This window comes from Astatotilapia calliptera, chromosome 5, assembly GCF_964374335.1.
Source record: "Astatotilapia calliptera chromosome 5, fAstCal68.1, whole genome shotgun sequence".
In the NCBI taxonomy this organism is placed as follows: Eukaryota; Metazoa; Chordata; class Actinopteri; order Cichliformes; family Cichlidae; genus Astatotilapia; species Astatotilapia calliptera.
Genome location: NC_137426.1, coordinates 3,588,940 through 3,609,565, shown reverse-complemented (window position 1 = coordinate 3,609,565; position 20,626 = coordinate 3,588,940). Strand labels below are relative to the sequence as shown.

Here is a 20,626-nt window from a genome sequence, read left to right as displayed (position 1 = left end):
ACTCCTACCATTCTAACCACCCCTCCCTCTTCCTCTAATGGCCCATACACCACCGCCCCCTCTGACAAACACAAACACAACTTTTTGCATTAAACAGGAAATAAGTGGCTCGTTTGGGTGTGAAAAGGGCAGTTTGGTAGAAGCATGTGACTGAACATCAGAAATAACTTAATAGTTCTATAATAAAAACTAGGAATGGAATCAGTTATAAGTAAATGAATCTCTTTACACTGCAGACTGAAACTCTGACATTTTAGGTTTTAAGGGCAGGAGACTCGGTTCATTTTTAACCACACTCTGTGCTTAATGTGTCATTAAATACATAATGAAGTATCCAGATCTTTTTCATGTTTTTGTGAGGATAATACCCGTAGATTGTCTTGGGACCTTTTTGTGGCTTTTGTGTTCTTCGTATCCAAGCCATTTGCACTGTGTTGAATGGAATATAGCCAGATTTTCCAAAAAAAAGTTCGGTTACATTTAATTTTAAAATTTCAGTCTGACTTCCTTAAATTAGCTTCAGTGGCTAAGCTACAGATAAACTTACACTATTGTGCCAAGTGGTCGATGTGTGTCCCATTGAAACCCATTATAAACGCTATTTTTCACTGCAAAATAATTACCGCTAATGTAATCGTCATGTTTCCACTTTCAGTTTCATTTTGAACTAGGGGCCTTAGAGTTGTAATTTTTTTATTTGTCCACCAGGTGGCGCCCCTGTTTCATATTTGACGCCTGCTCGAAAATACACCTTTCCAGCGGGCTGCTCGAGACAGACTGAAATGCACCGGGATGTCAAGAAAGACAGACGTAACAACATGTCATCCCCTATGTAGCCAGTGTATCAGAAAAACTCAGGAGAGTTTTCTCCAAGCATGACATCCCGGTGCATTTCAGACCCAGCAACACGCTCAGACAAAAACTGGTCCACCCCAAAGACAAAACGCCAAAACACAGACTTAACAATGTGGTGTATGCTGCACAGTGCAGCGAGGAATGCCCAGACCTCTACATTGGAGAGACCAAACAGCCACTTCACAGAAGAGCCACCTCCACAGGACAAGACTCAGCAGTCCATCTGCATCTTAAGGATAAAGGACACTCTTTCGAGGATGCCAATGTTCACATTTTGGACAGAGAGGACAGATGGTTTGAAAGAGGAGTGAAAGAAGCATCTATGTCCACTGTGAGCGACCATCTTTGAACAGAGGCAGTGGTTTACGACACCAACTCTCTGCCATCTATAATCCAGTTTTGAGTTCCCTTCCCAGACGCCTTATCGCCCACTCACATCCTGGGCCATCTGACCTCAGGAATTCGCATGATAAGGTGGGGCCAGGTTTCACAATGAACTCACCCGAAACTCTGGTTGATTGGGGCCCACACCCAGTTTCACACCTTGGCTCAGGCGATTAGAGGATCATCAGGGGGTCCTTTTGTCCCTCTGTGGGGGGTCACTCCCACTAGGTTTATATCTGGGACTCTCCACCATTTGGCCTTAGAACTGAAGAAGCTTCTCGGATGAGAGGTGAAACGTCTTCAAGTAACTTAAAGAAGTCCAGACGCTTTTCTTTGCAAGATCCTTTGACTGTAGTCCGTGTTGCAGGGAGAATGGACTGCCATACACGTTATGGGTCTGTGAGCGCAAGGAGGGAGAAAAAGGGGAGTGGAAAGGTACGAGTCCTCATCGAGGAAAAACGGGAGCTGGAAGCATGTAAATATAATAATAACCACTGCAGCCAAGAAGAGTGCCTGACGAGCCCAGTTGTAAGTGTTGGGATTCAGAGATTCTTTTATTGCTACCATATAATCTGCCTTATGAAGAATGTATTAATAACTTGTTTTACAGTATCATTTATCAGTAATATTTCCTACGGGGTTTATATTGCATTGAATATGTCTGTCATCACATTGACCTTTCTATTTTTACAGGTTGAGTTCATTTTATACACAATGCATAAATGTGCTTGGTTAAGAGTTGATGTTCCATTCTAGAAGGTTTTAAGCTTCACTGGTGAGAGTGTCCAGATGATCCATGCTGAGGGGAAACTAGAACATAGAAGGATAACTGCAATGCATGCTTACAGTACACATAATACATATAATCTAGGAATAGGCCTGAGCAGAGGCCCCAAGGTTTCCAGCTTCTTGTTGCAAACCTGTTGCATTTTATTCTACTTGGTAACAGATGAGCAGAGTCAATAATTAGCCTCAGAGACCCCGAGGGCTTAAGATTATTACCTTGTATGGAAGGTGTTATAGAAAAGAGAAGTTCTATGTCTGCTTATAGCTATTAAAAGATGTACAAGATGTACGAGTAACTGTGACTAATGTCTGGAACCTATTTTAATCTGTCATTGACGCCATGGGGGGGCGTGTACCCCACTGCTTTATAAGTATTCACAACATGTATTTTGATTAGAAGACATATGTTGATGTGTTTTCCTGTGACAATAAAACTCATCGTTTGATTGCACTTTTCCGGAGCCTCTGTCGTTTGTTGTCTGGTCTAAAGTTGATCGATCTCGTAACATAAGTAAGCTATTAAGACTCGACTGTACACCGTGTTCGTGTTTTCCTCCGAAAACAATAAGTTCCGTTGGAGCAGCCTTTCAACGCCTCTCTCTGTCTCTCGCAAGAAAAGTTGACCCACACAACAAAGTAAAGCTAGTTTTCGGCTACGAGCCGACAGGGACCCCGCCGTATTAGACAGAGGTCCCTTTACTACAGTTCGGAGTCGCGGACCTTCAGTAATAAATCACACAGCAATAGTACATTCACGTTGTTGTAAAAAGCATGATAATATATTAAGTAATCCCAAGTATTCAGAATACGTTACTCTCATTGAGTAACGTAACGGAATACGTTACAGAATACATTTTGGGGCATGTATTCTGTATTCTGTAACGGAATACATTTTAAAAGTAACCTTTCCAACACTGCTCACTGCAGACCCTAACAATTATTCAAGGAGCTATTATAAATGCTATATAACTGCACAGCACTACTCTTACATACTGCTGCTTTGGTTGTGAAGTCTGCATTTATGTGTCTAACCTCTTGGTATATATAGATTTTTTTTTCTAAAATATATCACTCTGTTGACAGCTCACCTGTCCAAGTTTTATAATTGTTTGTCATGTACTGCCAACGACACTCTTTCATGCTCAGAGTTGACTCCTGGACTTCATTTGATTACTTGAACTGATGATTGATGTTAAATGAAACTGAACGATGGACAGATATCACGGCTACCTGAAACTTGCTTTATTATACAGTCCACAAAACTACATATAACTACAGATTCATTCTTTAAGGACACCTCCTCTGCCTAATAAAATTTGAACATCTTAAAAAAATTATGATCTCTTTTGTCTTTAAAAAAATACACAAATGGAGCTTGACATAAATATAAACACGATTTAAAATAAACAGCAATCGATGAAGCTTCAACCCTGTCATGATCATGGGCAGATTTCTGCTCAGAAACTTTTGAAGCAACCAGGAATTAATTTTTAAGCTCTTTCCTTCAAATTCATTTTAATGGGATGAACTCCTCAACGTCTAAACAAACATTTGTACAGAACAATACAGAACACATAATACAACAAAGGCAGATCATATATAACTAATTCAGAACAACAACAACTGATTCAGCTGCTAAAGACAAAAAGATTAAAGGTGACAAATTCCAATCAGCAGGAACCTAAAACATAAAGGTTTTTCACAAACTTCTGTCAGTACAAAAGAGACCTTAATGAGGATCTCAACAGAACATTTTAGAGCACGACTTGAAACAGAAGGAACAAAAAAATTGTTTTAGACAATCAAGTTAAGAAAATCAAGTCAAAGTCACTACATTTAATGATGAATTGGTACGAGTGGTATATCACAAACTTATGTCTTAAACCAAGGTGAAGATGTAAGTCTGTAAGATGACAGAGTCTGTAAAACATAGTAAAAAGAACAGCCTAACAGAAATCTGCATATCAATATATATATATATATATATATATATATATATATATATATATATATATATATATATATATATATATATATCTCAATATATATATCAATATATATATATATATATATATATATATATATACAATATTAAGAAAATGAAGACAATCTTTATTTAATGTTGAATGAAAACAATGATCATCTCTGGTGAAGCGCAATAAGAGAAAGAGAAGACTGAAACCACATCAGTGCATGCTGGGAAAGACCAATAACACTAAGCTCATCTAAAGAAAGAAGGATGAACTTGTATTTATTATGTTGCTCTTTCTTGTTTGTTTTCTCTTCTGTTTTTTTAATCTCCATACAGGTGATCCAGGTGTTGTGTTTGTTTTTCCTTTTTTTTCTTCCCCCCTTTCTCACCATCTCTTCTCCCCGCTCTATTTTTCTTTCTCTCCCTCTCTTTCATTCATTCTTTCTCTCTGTCCTTTCCCCCAGTCATGTCTGTCCTGTCTGTAACATCCGAAAACCAAATAAAATAAATACATGATTATAATAAAGGTCAATCAAATGGACCAATATGGCAAGGCCATGATGATCCAGTTGGTAAAGTAAAGCCGCTTGGCATCTTTCTTGGCCTTCAAACAACAATTCTGATGGCTAAAGATCAAAAAAAAAAAAAAGAAAGAAAGAAGAATGAACCAAGTCAAAAGCTTTTGTCAGACCTACAACTATCACCACTTTAAGATGACCACGATCGGCAGAGAACACGGGATTTTAAGAGAGCATTAGTTGGGAAGTATTTCAATCTGAAAACCAAGTTTATGCTGTGAGAGGATATGATTATTATTAAGGTACAGAAATAACTGATTATAATTTTTTTCAGTCACTAAATGAAAGAATGTGATTGTGGATAAAAGTGATAGAAATGAGATAAGTGAGATAAAGTGAGGACCACTCAGCAGGGGCTTGAAGTAGAGCCACTCCTCCTCCATGAAAGGAGCCACTGGGAGTTCTAATTGAAAAAGGGAAGGTAGGGAAGAAATTCCCTCTACTCGGGCCGCCCATATTCTTCTCTTCTCTTCACCGGCTCCAGTTAGTTCAAAACGCAGCTGTCAAATCATACTAGTTTTAGTCAACTTACACTGGCTCCCTGTTGAAGATCGTATCAATTTCAAAATTATCTTGCTTACCTTTTAAATTCTAAACAATTTGGCTCCCAGCTATCTGTCTGAACTCCTCCATTTGTATATTCCTAATAGAGCACTAAGATCTTCCAATCAGATGCTCCTGACGCAACCGAGGTCTCGTCTGAAGTCCGGAGGTGATCAGGCCTTTGCTATCGTAGCACCCTGACTCTAGAATAACCTCGCTCCTTATATTTGTTCCTTCGACTCCATCCAGTCATTTAAATTGCATCTTAAAACTTCTTGTTTTAGTCTGGCTTTTAATTCAAACTAGTTGGTAATTTCGTGGCTAGTTATGCTGTTTACCCATATTGTTTTCTCGCCCTCCTTCTTGACTGTTTTTATTCTAACTGTCTTATACTATTGGTCTGACCAACTGCAAAGCACTTTGATCAACTTTGTTGCATTATTATGTGCTATAGAAATAATTTTTGATTTTTGTTGATATCAAGAGTGACACTGTGGTTGTACAGCAGAGTAATATGTGCACTTTTCCAGATAGATGACATTGAGTGATCGAAAGATAAACATCAGGATTGTTTAGGATTTTTTAAATCATTGCTTAAATAATATTTACAGTAACCTGAATTTGACTTTTGCTAATGTTAGTTAGCTGAAACACATGCCTACACCCCAGCCCAGGCTGCCTGAGCCAACCCATGATGGGTTTAAACTTGAACAAGTCTAATCCCAAAGTCCAAACAGGCTGGTCAGCGGGAACGCCTGTTCAAACAAAGCAGCATCAAGTGTGCCTTGTATCGCTGGGACTCTACCAGTTGATATCTAAGAGCTCAGTATGGATCAGTGTAAAAAGATCGCAAGTCCTCACATTAGTTGAGTGATTTAACACAGATGTAATGACCTGAATTCTTGGCCATGCAGGTTCTGTAATTTATACATTTCTAACAAGAGAAATGAACTCTAATTCCCGTTTTAGTTTTTTCCAGTCCTTTTGACTCTGGAGTACAAAGACTCCTCTGTAGGTCTGTGTAGCTGATTAACAGATGAGTTGGTCGGATGTTTGCTGAACATCACAGCAGAATATTTGTAGGCAGAGGAGCTGGGTTTGACAGTCGGTGTCTCACCACCAGCTCTGTTAGACCTGCTTTGAAAGTTGATGGTAGAGTAATGCAGTGAGTCAGGCTGGTTTGGGGGATTCACAGTGAGATAAACTGTGTTTGTTGCAGTTTCTGAGTCTGGATACTCAAGGTGCTCCTGGAACTCTTCATAGATATTCTCCTGCAGGAAAGAATGAAAACACACCGTTGAACAGTTTATATTTGATCTAACAGGAAGCCTTTTCCATGCAAAGCGCAAATAAAATTCCTGGCCAACTCATTTCAATTGTGACTTTTCTTGTGATAACATTATCAAGCAAGATCCAGTTAGCCAGCTGGCTACAACTTAACATTGATGCACTGATCTGGCAATGGTTAGGTCATAATTTCTTGAGCATATTCACACAAGATCATTAAGAAACTGGTTTCCTCTAACAATCACATTTTCATTGGTAAAATGGGCTTCATCACATGAAAGCAAGAAGCAACCCAGCTGAAAAATCCCCACCCAAAAGTGCCAGAAACTTGAGCTTCTCTCCACCTGCACCTTAACCCAAAAGCAAGGTAATCTCCATAAACTACCACATTATAATGATCAACAATACAGGATTAAAACGCCTGAACAAAAAGTGGTTTTGGTCTCACTGTATAGTTTCTCCAAGTATGACAGCTCTATGGAGGTCCCCGCCTCTCCTCCAGTTGTGCACTGAGCAGTGGCTCCCCACGAGTGTGTGTGCTGAGCCCACTGCTCTACACCCTCTACGCTACAGACTGACCTGCTCACTCCAGCAACAAGTGTGACAAGTGCAATACCCATAGGTTGTGTTTTTATTGTTATCTATTCAAAATGCTGCAGCTGGGAGTTGCTTCTAATTTCGTTGAACATCTGATGTTTAATGACAATAAAAGAATAGTTATCCTGATTCTGACTTTTTACAATTCATCCATATAGATTTTATAGTTAGATCTGTGACAACTCTGACTTGTGTTCCATTTTAAATCAGGTATCTTGAACTGGCTCAAGTCAGACTTCCAGTTCATAAAGATATAGCAGTCCCACCAAGCCTGACTTAACACTCCACAGCTGTGAATGTAAATAGTAGTAAAACTGTAAGACATGTTTAAGAGCTTTATCCAGGCTCTGGATGTGAGTCCGCTGCAGCTGTGTTTTCAAACAAAAACAGCAAGCACTGATGAATTAAAGGTTCTACCTTTTCTAAAGAGAGAAAAATCCTTCATATCTCTGCTTTTCCAACTTAATGCTTAGTTATTGTTACTGTAACAAGCTCAACTGAGGAGTCACTCCCAGCTCAACCATCAGACTTCTGAGGCATTACATTAATAATACTAATACATTACAATGCAATACAGTGAACAGACATGACACATGACACAGCCTAAGTCACTCACCTCTTTTATATTCTGTACTGCTGCTTCATTTCCTGTGTTTTGTAATTTTGAAATTCCTGCCAAACAGAAAAGAAATAGTGCAAATTGATCAAATTTCTACAAATCTCATAAAAATAAATTCAATTTCTTCCACCAGCTCCATGACCTTTAAAGAAAGAACTGTAAGAGTTTCATTGATAATGTAGTATTTACATATTAAAATATCAATTTCAAAAAGCAAATAAAAATGAATAGAAGCTGCTAACATCATCCTGTCTGCTGTGGGATTTTAGACATCATATGTACAAAACACAGGGAAGGAAGTGATGGTCGTTCTGTGCTCCACAAATGAATAATAAAATGTACTTACGTTTGTAGATAAGGATCAAGACGATCACAAACACCAGCAGCAGCAGCAGCAGCAAAGTGACACAGACGATCACAACAATCACTACATCTGAGGAAATGAAGGCAAACAAAAAGTCAGCATGGCTTTATCTCCCAGACTGTGGACGCTTGTGTAATTTTATTTGAGACTGTAGAGAAATTTAAATGAAACTGTTCTTTTTAAACCTCATGAACATCTTCACGTCACTCGTGTTCAGCAACAGTTTTAAAACATTAAATGCATGGAATGGGTCTTGGTTGGAACTCAGTTTATCATGTTCGTAGTGACAACCAAGAATTAAAACATTAAGTGTAATCTCTTACCATGACTTTTAGAAGCTGCATCAGGTGTTGTGTTTGCATCTGTTCATGAGGAAAAACGTTTTATTTTCTTCATATAAGACAAACAAATCAAATATAAATGCATATGCAATGTTCAGTCGTGTTCGGGGAACAACCAACAAACTCTGAGCCTGGAACCAAAGACAACAGGCAGTGGTGTATTTTCAGAATCAGAATCAGAATCAGAAAGGGGTTTATTGCCAAATGTTGAGCAGGTTTACAACATTAGGAAATTGCTGCGGTGCTTCAGTGCAAACATAGTGTCATAAGTTGCGCTTAAATAGACATGAAAAAATAAAAGTAAGAATAAGAATTAAAAGTGCTACGTAGAAAGATATATGCATGAGATATACATGAGATATATACATGAGAATAAGAATTAAGAGTGTTACGTAGAAAGATATATACATGAGTGCAGGTGGTGATCAGTGCCAAACATGGAATGATGCAGTGACACAGCGTAGGGTCATGTGTTAGTGGCGGGAACAGTCATATGGTTATTGTTCATGTGTCCAACAGCAGAGGGGAAGAAACTGTTCTTATGGCGAGAGGTTCTGGTGCGAATGGACCGGAGCCTCCTACCTGAGGGGAGCAGGTCAAACAGACTGTGTCCAGGGTGAGAAGGGTCAGCTGAGATCCAGGCTGCACGCCGCAATGTCCTGGAGGTGTACAGGTCCTGCAGAGATGGGAGTCTGCAGCCAATCACCTTCTCAGCAGAGCGCACAACACGCTGCAGTCTCTGTTTGTCCCTGATAGTGGCTCCAGCAAACCACACGGTGATGGAGGAGGTGAGGATGGACTCGATGATTGCAGTGTAGAACTGCATCATCGTCCGTGTTGGCAGGTTGAATTTCTTCAGCTGCCTCAGGAAGTACATCCTCTGCTGGGCTTTCTTGATGACGGAGGTGATGGTGGGCTCCCACTTCAGGTCCTGGGTGATGGTGGTACCCAGGAAGCGGAATGAGTCCACAGAGGTGATGGGGGTGTCAGTCAGGATGATGGGGGGGAGTGGGGCTGTGTGCTTTTATAAGAAGCTTGGATAAATAATCTGGGGCATGGCCATTTAGTGCTCTATGTTAAAACAAGAATTTTAAAACGAATTCTAAAATCTATTTGGAGCCAATGTAAATAATATAAAATGGGGGTAATGTGAGCACGCTTGCTAGAGCATGGTAGTAGCCTGGCCGCTGCATTTTGTATAGCTTAGAGGCGAGAAAGAGATGATTTGTCCAAGCTGGTAAACAGGGCGCTACAATAATCTAAACACGATGACACAAATACATGAACAATGTTTTATAATTCAGCTGAGGAACCCATATGTTGGAGTTTAGAAATGTTCCTTAAATGAAAGAAGCAGGAAGGAGGTCCAGAGAAGAATCAAAGCTTACTCCAAGATTTCGAATATTTGACTTGGCAGAAGGAAAGAAAGAGGCAATAACTTGACTGATTTTAGACTGTAGTTCTTAAGGAGCTACAGTCATGGTCTCTGTTTTATTTTTGTTTAAAATAAGGTAATTGTTAGAAAGCCAATCAGAGATTTGAGTTAAACACTGGACTAAGGTGGACAGCCTACCCAGCTGGTGAGGCTTAAAGGACATATGCAGCTGAATGTCATCGGCATAGACATAATAAGATTGAATTATGCCAGCTAAAGGAAGAATATAAAAAGAAAATCATAATAGACCCAAAACTGAACCCTGTGGAACCCCACAGGTTAGGGGGGTAATGTTAGAGGTAAACCTGTCAGTCCTAACAGAAAAGGTCCTATCTGATAATTAGGAAGAAAACCAGGCAGATCCAGATAGGCCAGCCAAAACCTTCAACTTGTTAAGTAGAATTTTATGGTCAATGGTATCAAAGGCAGCATGGTGGTTAGCACTGTTACCTCACAGCGTGGGTTCTCCCCGGGTACTCCGGCTTCCTCTCACAGTCCAAAGACATGCACGTTGTGGGGATAGGTTAATTGAAAAATCTAAATTGCCTATAGGTGAAAATGCAGGAGCGAATGTGAGTGCGAATGATTGTCTATCCCTGTGTGTTAGCACTGCGACAGACATGCGAACTGTCCAGAGTGTACCCCGCCTCTTGCCCTATGACAGCTGGGATAGGCTCCAGCGCCCTGACAAGGATAAGTGGAAGCGAATGGATGGATGGATGGTATCAAAGGCTGCACTGAGGTCAAGCAAAATGATCACAGAACAATCCCCTGCATCAGAAGCCATTAATAAATCATTATAGACCCTTAAGAGAGCAGTCTCAGTGGAGTGATGCTTTTGAAAGCCAGACTGAAAAGGGTCAGCAATCTATAATCTGCATACTAAGGACCTGAACAGATTTTCTACATTTCTTTACAGTAATTTGCTTAAAAATGGCAATTTTGAAATAGACTGGTAATTACTAGTAGAGCTGTTTTTTCAATAGAGGAGTTACCTCAGCATGTTTAAAATAGGATGGAACACAACCTTGCCTCAGTGTGCTGTTGATGACGGATAGCAATGTGGGACCAATGCTGCTGAGAGTCCCAGACAGGACAAAGGGAAGTAATGGTGAGGATTTCATTTTACCTATCACTGTAATTAAATCATTAAGTGTGATTGGAGAAAAGGAAGTACATGACCCAGGACACCGAGGGGCATCTTCATAAGGGGAGGCACTTTAGGAGATTTTGGATCTCAAGTCCATCACCTTATTTACAAAGTGATGGAGAAAAGTATTACAATCTTAATCAGAAAGTAACTGAGCATGCTGAGTTGGAGGAGAAACAATACTGTTGATGGTATCAAATAGAATTCTTGAGTTATTCTTATGACGATTTATAAGATTATTGAAATAAGAGGATCTAGCCTTTTTCACAGACTCGTTTTATAAGTGAAGAAGATCTTTGAATTGCTCACGATGGACAACCAGACCAGTGAACTTCCAGAGACGCTCTGCTTTCTGACAGGAGCGTCGAAGACCACAAGATTGATTATTTAACCAGGGTGTACGGGACCGAACAGAACAATGCCTAGTTTCAAAAGGAGCAACCTGATGGAGAATGGCAAGATAGTGTTCATTAAAAGAGTTAATGTGGAGCTCAACATCGTCAAAAGAAGTCTTAAAATCAAAAAAGGGAGAACATTTAGAAATAAAAGTCATCAATAAAACGCCTGCGCCTAATAAACCCTTGTGGAAGAGACTCTGAGTTGACAGATACATCAAAAGAGACTGTCTTATGATCGCTAAAAACGACGTCATTTAAATCCAACTGGTCAAGGGAAATGCCATAAGTGAAGACCAAGTCCAGAGTATGCCATGCAGTGTGAGTAGGGGCTGATACATGCTGAACAAAATTAAAAGAGTGCATGATGCTCAGGAATTCCTTAGTTGTACTATTTGATGAGTCCTCTGCATGAATGTTGAAGTCTCAAACAATGATGACCATGACCAGTTTAATAGTGGAAGTTAAAAGTTCTTGCAAGTCTGAAAGAAAAGCTGCAGCAGACCCAGGTGGACGATAAATTAAGATACCGTAGAGGGGCTAATCTCTTCCAATTTTTATCATGATCATCTCGAAAGAATTGTAACAGCTCAAAGAGATCATCTGGCATAAAAATGTCTTTTTAAAAATTACAGCTGTTCCACCTCCTCGTCCAGATATCAGAGGTGCACAGAGAAATGAACAGTCTGCGGGACAAAGCTCTAAAAGACGTGAGACTTCATTCTCACGTTGCCACGTCTCATAAACATGAAGTCAAGCTTCTTTGCACAGAACAAGTCATTTAAAATATAAGACTTGTTGGCAATTGAGCGGGCATCAATTCACTTTTTGCATCCCACCGGGACAGGGGTAGAGTCCGCACAATGTGGTAAGCCACACAGCAAATCAGGGTTCCTACTGCAATGAGCCGTGGCTTTCCATGCTTTCAGGTGACAGCCCGGATGGTAAACACAGGGAGTCGTGGGGATTAATCCAGCTCCAACAAGTTTCTGGCGTATCTTACCAGCAGCAGCCCAAGAGTAAAGCCCCTGAAGACCAAGTTCTCTGCTTCCTCCGATGAGGCCTTGGAAGCAAAAAAGAGCTGACCAGCAAGAATGGAGGTAAACCGGGTGCTGCGCCGCGCTCAAGCGGCGGTGGGAAAACAACCTTGTTTCGTTGACTCTGAAAATTATCCATAGCAGATTTGATTGCCAATAACGCATGGAGATCATAAATGCGAAGTGCGCTGGACAAAAGTGTAGCAAAGACACTAGCACAACATGAAAAGTAAACAAACAGGGGCTATCTTGCTCATGACAAATGTATACACTTACTAACACAAAATAAACAAAATATAAAGGGCATCAAATACCCACTCAATTATGGAGTAGGAACATGTATGTAGTCAAAGGAGCTTGCAAAGAAAAGCATCTGGACTTCATCTTCACCAGTTTTTTGTCTGAGCAGCAAAAAAACTGGTTCACCCGAAAGATAAAACGCCAAAACACAGACTTAACAATGTGGTGTATGCTGTACAGTGCAGCGAGGAATGCCCAGACCTCTACATTGGAGAGACCAAACAGCCACTTCACAAGCGCATGGCACAACATAGAAGAGCCACCTCCACAGGACAAGACTCAGCAGTCCATCTGCATCTTAAGGATAAAGGTCACTCTTTCGAGGATGCCAATGTTCACATTTTGGACAGAGAGGACAGATGGTTTGAAAGAGGAGTGAAAGAAGCCATCTATGTCCACTGTGAGCGACCATCTTTGAACAGGGGCGGGGTTTACGACACCAACTCTCTGCCATCTATAATCCAGTTTTGAGATCCCTTCCCAGACGCCTTAACGCCCACTCACATCCTGGGTCATCTGATCTCAGGAATTCGCATGATAAGGTGGGGCCAGGTTTCACAATGAACCCACCCGAAACTCTGGCTGATTGGGGCCCACACCCAATTCCACACCTTGGCTCAGGCGATTAGAGGATCATCAGGGGGTCCTTTTGTCCCTCTGTGGGGGGTTACTCCCACTAGGTTTAAATCTGGGACTCCCCACCATTTGACCTTAGAACTGAAGAAGCTTCTCGGATGAGAGGTGAAACGTCTTCAAGTAACTTAAAGAAGTCCAGACGCTTTTCTTTGCAAGCTCCTTTGACTACGATGACCTGGATGACTGAGAACCTTCACAGACAACATGTATGTACATACTTCCTACCCGATGTTGAACACGCTATCAATTCACCATATTCAGTATCCGATCCCGAACCAGCAGACTGAGAGAAAGCTTTTTCCATCAGGCAATCAGACTGCTGAACACTTCATAGACACCTCGCCTTCACTACTGGAACTTCAACATTATGCACTCCATACTGTACATTAATGCCACTTGTTTTGCTCAATATCCTACTACCAACCTCTGTGTATTTTATATATTTTATTTTATTGTTTACTCTATTTAATTTGTAAAATTACACACACACACACACACACACACACACACACACATATACAGACACGTAAATATACATATTTAGTATACACATTCAGTAAGGCATATACAGACTTATATTGTACATATATTTATTCATATAACTCTCAGATTTAGCCATTCTTATATTTTGCTTGTTCTTATGTTATTGTATTTTTGCACACCTCTGTTGCTTGTGAAGCTCGCACACAAGAATTTCACTCACATGTACTGTACCAGTGTACCTGCACATGTGATGTGACACTAAAAGTGATTTAATTTGATTTGATATTCATCATTACCCCCACTTCCCCTCAGTGCTTGTAAACACTCACCCCACACACAAAATAAGAGGAAAAAGAAATGAAAAATCTATGTATAAATATAACGCTAGATAGGAATCTGATATGAATTTGCATAATAATGTATACAATCAGTCATCAATTTCATTAATTTCTTCTTTTTCTAAAAGCAGGTTTTAAAATAAAAAAAACCCAATGTTCCACAGTTTTACTCCACAAATGGAAACACAACAGGTTTTAACTGTTAACATTAAGTCTTCAGATTTCGCCCCAGGTTATTCTCTGTGGAAAACAACATCCTCTGTACATAACAGAGTAACATAACATAACATATCATAATTATACATGTATATAATTTGGCAGTTTTATATTTTATGAATTCCATGAACTTCATGATTTTAGTCTTTAAAAGTAGAACATTAGTGTGGTCTCTAAATCCAGCTTGATTAATGATCCTGATTGCTTTTTTCTGAGGTTTACACAATAGTTACAAAAAAGTTGTGTGTGTGTGTGTTACCTCAGACTTCCACACAGCACTCTAGGTACAGCAACATGAATGACTATTAAAATGCACGGTGATTTATAATGCTAAAAAAGCTTTTGCTCAACTCAGTACAAAGATGCTTTGTGACAGTTTGTGTGCTTTTATGTTGTACCCTGAAATTTTGCATGAAAGACTCGCCTTGAACAACAAGAGACAGTCCTCGTCATTAAAGCCTTTTCTTTTCTATAAGTGAAACATATGAAATAAAAACCTATATCATTGAGTTCTACTGCTAAACATTTTTTTTGCTTTTAAAACTTTAAAAAAACAACTTTTAAATACATTTCAGATATTTGATTTGGCATGTCTTGAGTTATTATACCAGACACCCTTGCTGATGTAACCCTGCAGTTTGTGTCTCCTCCCACTCATGAACTGAGAATCTTTTGTGTTTTAGATGCATTTGTAAAGTATTGCACCATGGAGCCACTTAAAGAATCACCTTAAATTAAAAACAAAAGAAAGAAAACCCAATATCTTGGAAATTGTTGACTATCAGGGAGCCTACAATGTAATGAAAACCACTGAAGAAGTCCGCAAACTACACTGTGTCAAACCAGTGTCGCTGAAAAAATAGACAATGTTTTATGAATAGGAAGTGTCGTTGTCAGTGTTGCATTACCCTGAAAAATGTGAACTTGATGAGGTTAATTTAAACTACATTTTAAATGACAGAAGACAAAGATTTAAAAAAAGAATTTCAAAACTGAAGCGATGTCAGCGATTTCAGTTGTGGCTGATAATTTCCTGCTATTGCATTTCTGTGGGTTACAGGAGGTGCAGGAAATGAAAACAAAAACAGCAGCAGCTGTACATGCTACTGCTGAGCTGTGTTGCTGTTAGAGTTATGATAACAGAACTGACTTTTTACAGGAATGGGTCTTGGTTGGAAATCAGTTTATCATGTTCGTAGTGAGAACAAACAATTATTTATTTCAGTCACTCCACTTAGAGAACGACCATGTGGTTTAAAATCAAGACTAAGTGTGTTGATCAAGCAGCAAACTTTGGGGATAATAAATGATGCCAATGTGGAACTAACACAATCTATAGTTCCTCTAATAGACTATGTGCACCTTAGCATATGCTGCTTCCGGTGGGAAAACTGTATAGCGCTTTGTTTCCAGTGCGATATTCATGCCTTGTTTACGGTCAGGTTTCCCAAAACAAGTCAACCAAATGGATGAATCAACAGCAATTTACATTTCTCTCAAGGTTCAAACCTTTGTAGAAAGATAAGTCCAGTATTATTGAATGAAACCAAAGATCAAACCCAGTTTTCAGGTCCAGAGCATGGGAATAGAGCAGCTGCGAGAGAATTCAACACTAATGAATCAGAAGTCCAACTTTTTGCGCTTCCTCTGCCTTTTGGATGCTACCGCAGGTGCCTTTGAAAAACGTTTCGTCGGCATTGTGTTTATTGGGGGGAAACTTACAAACATACAGTATTGCACTTCAGAGTCACACTGCTAGCGATCGATGTAGCGATTCTGTACAGGAGAGACGGCACGGAGGAGATCGACAATGATCTACAACTGATTAGGAAGCAGAACACAATGCACTGTAAAAAAAATAAAAATGCAAAAGTGCACTAATAAAAATCAGCGAAATAGCGAGGCCGCAAAAGGTGAACCATGTTATAGTGAAGGACCGCTGTAATTTTGAAGGTAAGTCACAACATACCCTTTGTAAATACTAATGTGTAAAACCCTTTACCAGCAATCGTTCATTTTTTGTGTGGCTTTTTTTCAAGGTTTGTTAACATGCTGTGTAGGTGTGTACTTGACTAGCTGATATCGACATAACGGGGGAAACATCTGGTTTGACTATTGTTCACCTGTAGTTTGAATGCTGAACATTTGCCTGTTTAAATCATAATAACTGTCACTATACAGAGATGTGCTTCTGAATGTGGACGATGTGTCTTCTGATTCTGTAATGCAGTTCTGCTTTTGTTGAGTGGTGTAAACAAACAATCGATTGCACACTCTTCAAACATCAAAATTCATCATTAGATTTTTTATGACACAGCAATGGTGATTGTTCCCACCTTCTGCTCTTTGTATTTTGGACATGATTTTGGAGTCCGTCTTCACAGTAGCAGCTGACTGCAAAATAAAGTTACGGGAAATGTACAACTGTACATCCGGTCTTAAAACAGGGACGGCTGCTACTAAAAATCCCTTTCTTCACATCAGCTGTATGCGGGTAACTCTTTTTAAAATAATAATTGGATTTCTCACAGTTAGCAGCTGCTGTGACTGCAGCACCTTTTGTGTGGTGCAGATCATCCACGTTTGCGCTATTTCATTAGTACATTTATAGCATTATAGTCCTTCTCAGCATTGATGAACAGATATTTGTGTGTTGCAGTCATATAGTTCAAAATTGCAGCTTGCTAGAATTAACTAATAATTTTGCACTCCATCATATTATGTAAGTATGATCACCTCTGGTTCCAAAAAACAACCTGACGGTGTCCAAAATCCAAACATTCAGACTTTTAAAAAGTTTAGAAAGAAACAGATGACAGGTCAGTGGACACATCCATCTTTCATGTTTGGGCAAACTTTAGCTTTTTACGTTAGAAACTACGTTTAAATACGTTTTAAGAATTCCTGTCATGGAACTCCTTTTGTGGTTTACTGTACATCTCAAAGTGACTCATTTTGTTGATAGTCCTTACGGAATTATTATAATTTGAAATAATATAAAAATCGTGACTCACCTACAGTCAGGAACAATCTGCCAAAGAAAACGTTGCTTGTTTGGTTGTCGGGTCTTTCTGCTCCACACCAGTATGTCCCACTGTCATCTAATGTTATTTCTCTCATTGTTATAGTAAGGTTATTCTTTCTATGGTTATCATTCATAGAAAACCTGTTTATGTTGTTTATGAGAGGCTTACATATAGATGGCTCGTCTCCCTTACAGAAAAATTTTTTAAGTGAGGAGATATCCTGTTTGTATTTACACCAATAGGTGACGGTCTGTCCAACAGTGGCTGATTTCTTTATTGCATCTATAGGAGTAGAAAATAGAAAAAAAGAAAAACATGATATATTTGAGACTTGTTTTTGTGTATTTGAAACTCAGAAGCTGAAAATGCGTAATACTCACATAGGGGCGCTGGGGTTAAGAGGTTAATTTTTACTTGTTTGAGTGAAAATCTTCCCTTATTTGATACCACTGCGCACCAGTAGACACCAGTATCCCATCGGGACACATGACTGATAGAGGCGCTAAAGCCATGGCTGGTGAGAATAATTAATCCTTTCGACTTTTGAGGATGATTTGTTAATAAAATATCTTCACAGGTGAAATTGTTCTTTCTGCAGAAAAACGTGAACCCAGACATGTAATCATCTCCAGGAGAGTCACATGTTTTCTTGTACAAAATGAGATTCAGTGTTCGTTGGCAGCTCTCAAGCTCTGTAAACAAAACAGTGAAATCAAATATTTGTCATCTTATGAGGACTTGGAATGCTTCTTTCATGTTCAAATTAATTTTCCTAAGTCTTTTGGCAATGATTTGAAATACATGGGGAATAGATCTCTTAGGTCTCTCATGATCCAGTTCATTTTTATAATAATACTACTACTACTACTAATAATAATAATGATAGACGTGCTACATTTCTTACCAGGTTCTGGTTCCTCGTCTTTTCTGTCAGTCGAGTTTGATCTTCGGTTTAATTTACACTTATCTTTAAGGTCTTTAATGGCTGCCTGGTGATTTTTCCTATTTGTATCATGGTAAAATCTGCCTTCAGTTTCCCACACATCTTTCTCAGAGCTTTGAATGGTTGTTTCATTGGAATCGACTATATCATTGTCTTGATGTGATTTATTTATTTCAGGATATTTGCAGGTGTCTTGAAACCATCCTTGGTGACATGCTTTCATTCCAAAGCTGACCTCACAACCTGCAAATCAAAGAAACTGTTATATTACATCATGTTCTCCAAAAGGAATCTCATTCTCATTTTACACTGTCAGCCACACGCAGTCCGGTTTGATCTTAACCTCTATAGTGTCTCACGTTTGATATGTGAGATTTTGTGACTTCTATATCATCAGTGTGAGTGCTCTTGAAAAATCTAAAACAAAAAAATGTGCATAATACATTTTTAAGTAATAAACAGAAAAAAATGCCAGAATTAGCAAATATACAAATTAAAGTATTTCTTCAATTGTCAGAAAGTTTAATAAATGCTCCAGTTAAAAAAAATATTCTGGTAATCATTTCATGGTTCAGACATAAGTGAAACTGCCCTTCCAGTCCAGCACGTCTCAGTTTTTCTGGACCTAATAAAGAAATGCTGTCAGCACAAATATTTGAGCTTATATTGTAAGAAATAATTAATAATAATAATAAAAAAGTGACAGAAAAATGTACGTCCTATAATTATAAAACAGAAATGGTTTGTTAATGCAGAGATTGTTTTCTTTTACTGTGAACCCATTTTTTTCACATAAAAAAAACTAAAGATAGACATTTGTGTCACAGAAATTACTAGATTTTTACTAGATAGTAGATGAAGTGATGAAGAAGAATGAAAGGCATTATCTAGTATTTCTTATCCCACAGAAATAATATATTTGCACCACAGTGATATGTTTAACATGATGATTTTTATAAAATTTGCACATATTAAGAATTGTCCCTGCACCACATGTAAATGTTTAAATTCATCATTAATTGTGTGTTTATGATTATCACAACTGTGTGTATGTGACAGCAAACTTTTAAGTAAATTTAAATATTGTACACTGTCTTTTCAAAATTATTGTTCAGTTTGTGAGTTTGAGTATTTTATTATTTGCAGCTGGATTTCCTTCAGGTTCACTGTCAGACTGTTTCTACATACAGTTTGCATCCCTTTAGTGTTAAGCGGTCTTAAAAAAGATTACACCACATCAAAAATATGTTTGTTATATATAATATTATACATTCAGATAAACTCTGAGTGTTAATGTGTTAGCAAATGAATGTTTGTACCTGTTGTTATTGAGAGGACGAGTAGCAGCAGAAACTTCATTATCTGGTTTTGGATGTTTGTTTAAGATCTTGAAGTCTGAATTATTTATCTGCGGTTTGTTTCCTGATGTCTTTTTCCCTCCTCGGTCTGTTGGTCTACAGTGATCTTTCATTAATTTCGGTTTTAAGTTACCTAAAATCTTCCTGCCCCACTTTTCAATCTGTCCATTTTTTTTGTCTTAAACAGCTCCTTCCGCTTTGTATGTTGCTTCCTCTAATTGGTGGTAAACAGGAAATAAATGGCGTGTGTGGTGGAGAATCATATCACGCTTTGATTAACAGGAAGTCTTGAAACTGCGTGACAAAAATAGCAGTTTGTAGGTATTATAGAAAACTGCTTTTATCAGTTAGAAGGAGACGGGTTTCTTTTGTTTGCACAGTTCAGTAATGTAAACTGAGCCTCATGGATTTCAACATATAAAGGCGGCTCCTGTTTGACAGTACTAAGCTAACTTTATGGGGGAAATAAAAGTCTGCAACTATACTACTATACTATAAATATAGTAGTAGTAAAGCTGTAGTGATATTAATATTATGATGAATTGTACGTATGATTAATATAAATGTATCTATGATGGTTCTGCTGGTTTCCCAATCTACCAGCTTGCATCGTTCATTAAATTTTCAAACTAATTTTGAAGAACTTTTTTCCGTCTAGATCGACAAATGACATGCTAATTTAACTGCTGATTGCTGTGCAACTGCTGTGCAACTGCTGTGCAACTGCTGTGCAACTCCGACATGGCAAAAAAACAAACCAGCCCTGGCATTTTTGGTCCAGACGGCCCATCATACTTATATATGTCATGTATATATCATTTTGTTTGATTACAGATATTAAAAACAGGTTTGAATCAGGTTGGTACAGTTGATGTTAGTTGGGTTAGTTCTTGCTTGTACCACCAAGTAAGAACTAAGAACCAAATGATAGGAGTGATGATTTCTAAAGCTCAAGGTGTATAAACAGACATGTGTTTTCTCAT

General features: G+C 38.7%; 1 protein-coding gene across 1 annotated transcript; it reads right to left on the bottom strand.

The window, feature by feature from the left end:
- Window positions 1-4,116: 4,116 nt before the first annotated feature.
- LOC145428816 (uncharacterized) lies at window positions 4,117-19,865 on the bottom strand. Its single transcript, XM_080301556.1, has 8 exons — window positions 19,605-19,865; window positions 18,247-18,528; window positions 17,723-18,034; window positions 17,331-17,624; window positions 8,309-8,347; window positions 7,968-8,054; window positions 7,619-7,674; window positions 4,117-6,389 (listed from the first exon to the last, which is right to left on the bottom strand). Exons 1-8 carry the CDS (start codon window positions 19,642-19,644, stop codon window positions 6,084-6,086), a joined length of 1,416 nt encoding a protein of 471 aa, XP_080157682.1. The 5' UTR covers window positions 19,645-19,865; the 3' UTR covers window positions 4,117-6,083.
- Window positions 19,866-20,626: the final 761 nt, after the last annotated feature.

What these genes read in the sequence shown, in the direction of transcription:
- LOC145428816 (XM_080301556.1), bottom strand. Translation starts at nt 19,644, where the DNA reads ATGAAGTTTCTGCTGCTACTCGTCCTCTCAATAACAACAG. An exon ending in CGTCCTCTCAATAACAACAG is followed by an intron (nt 18,529 to 19,604) that starts GTACAAACATTC and finishes TTTGATTTGCAG; the next exon opens with GTTGTGAGGTCAGCTTTGGA. An exon ending in CTTGATCCTTATCTACAAAC is followed by an intron (nt 7,675 to 7,967) that starts GTAAGTACATTT and finishes TCTGTTTGGCAG; the next exon opens with GAATTTCAAAATTACAAAAC.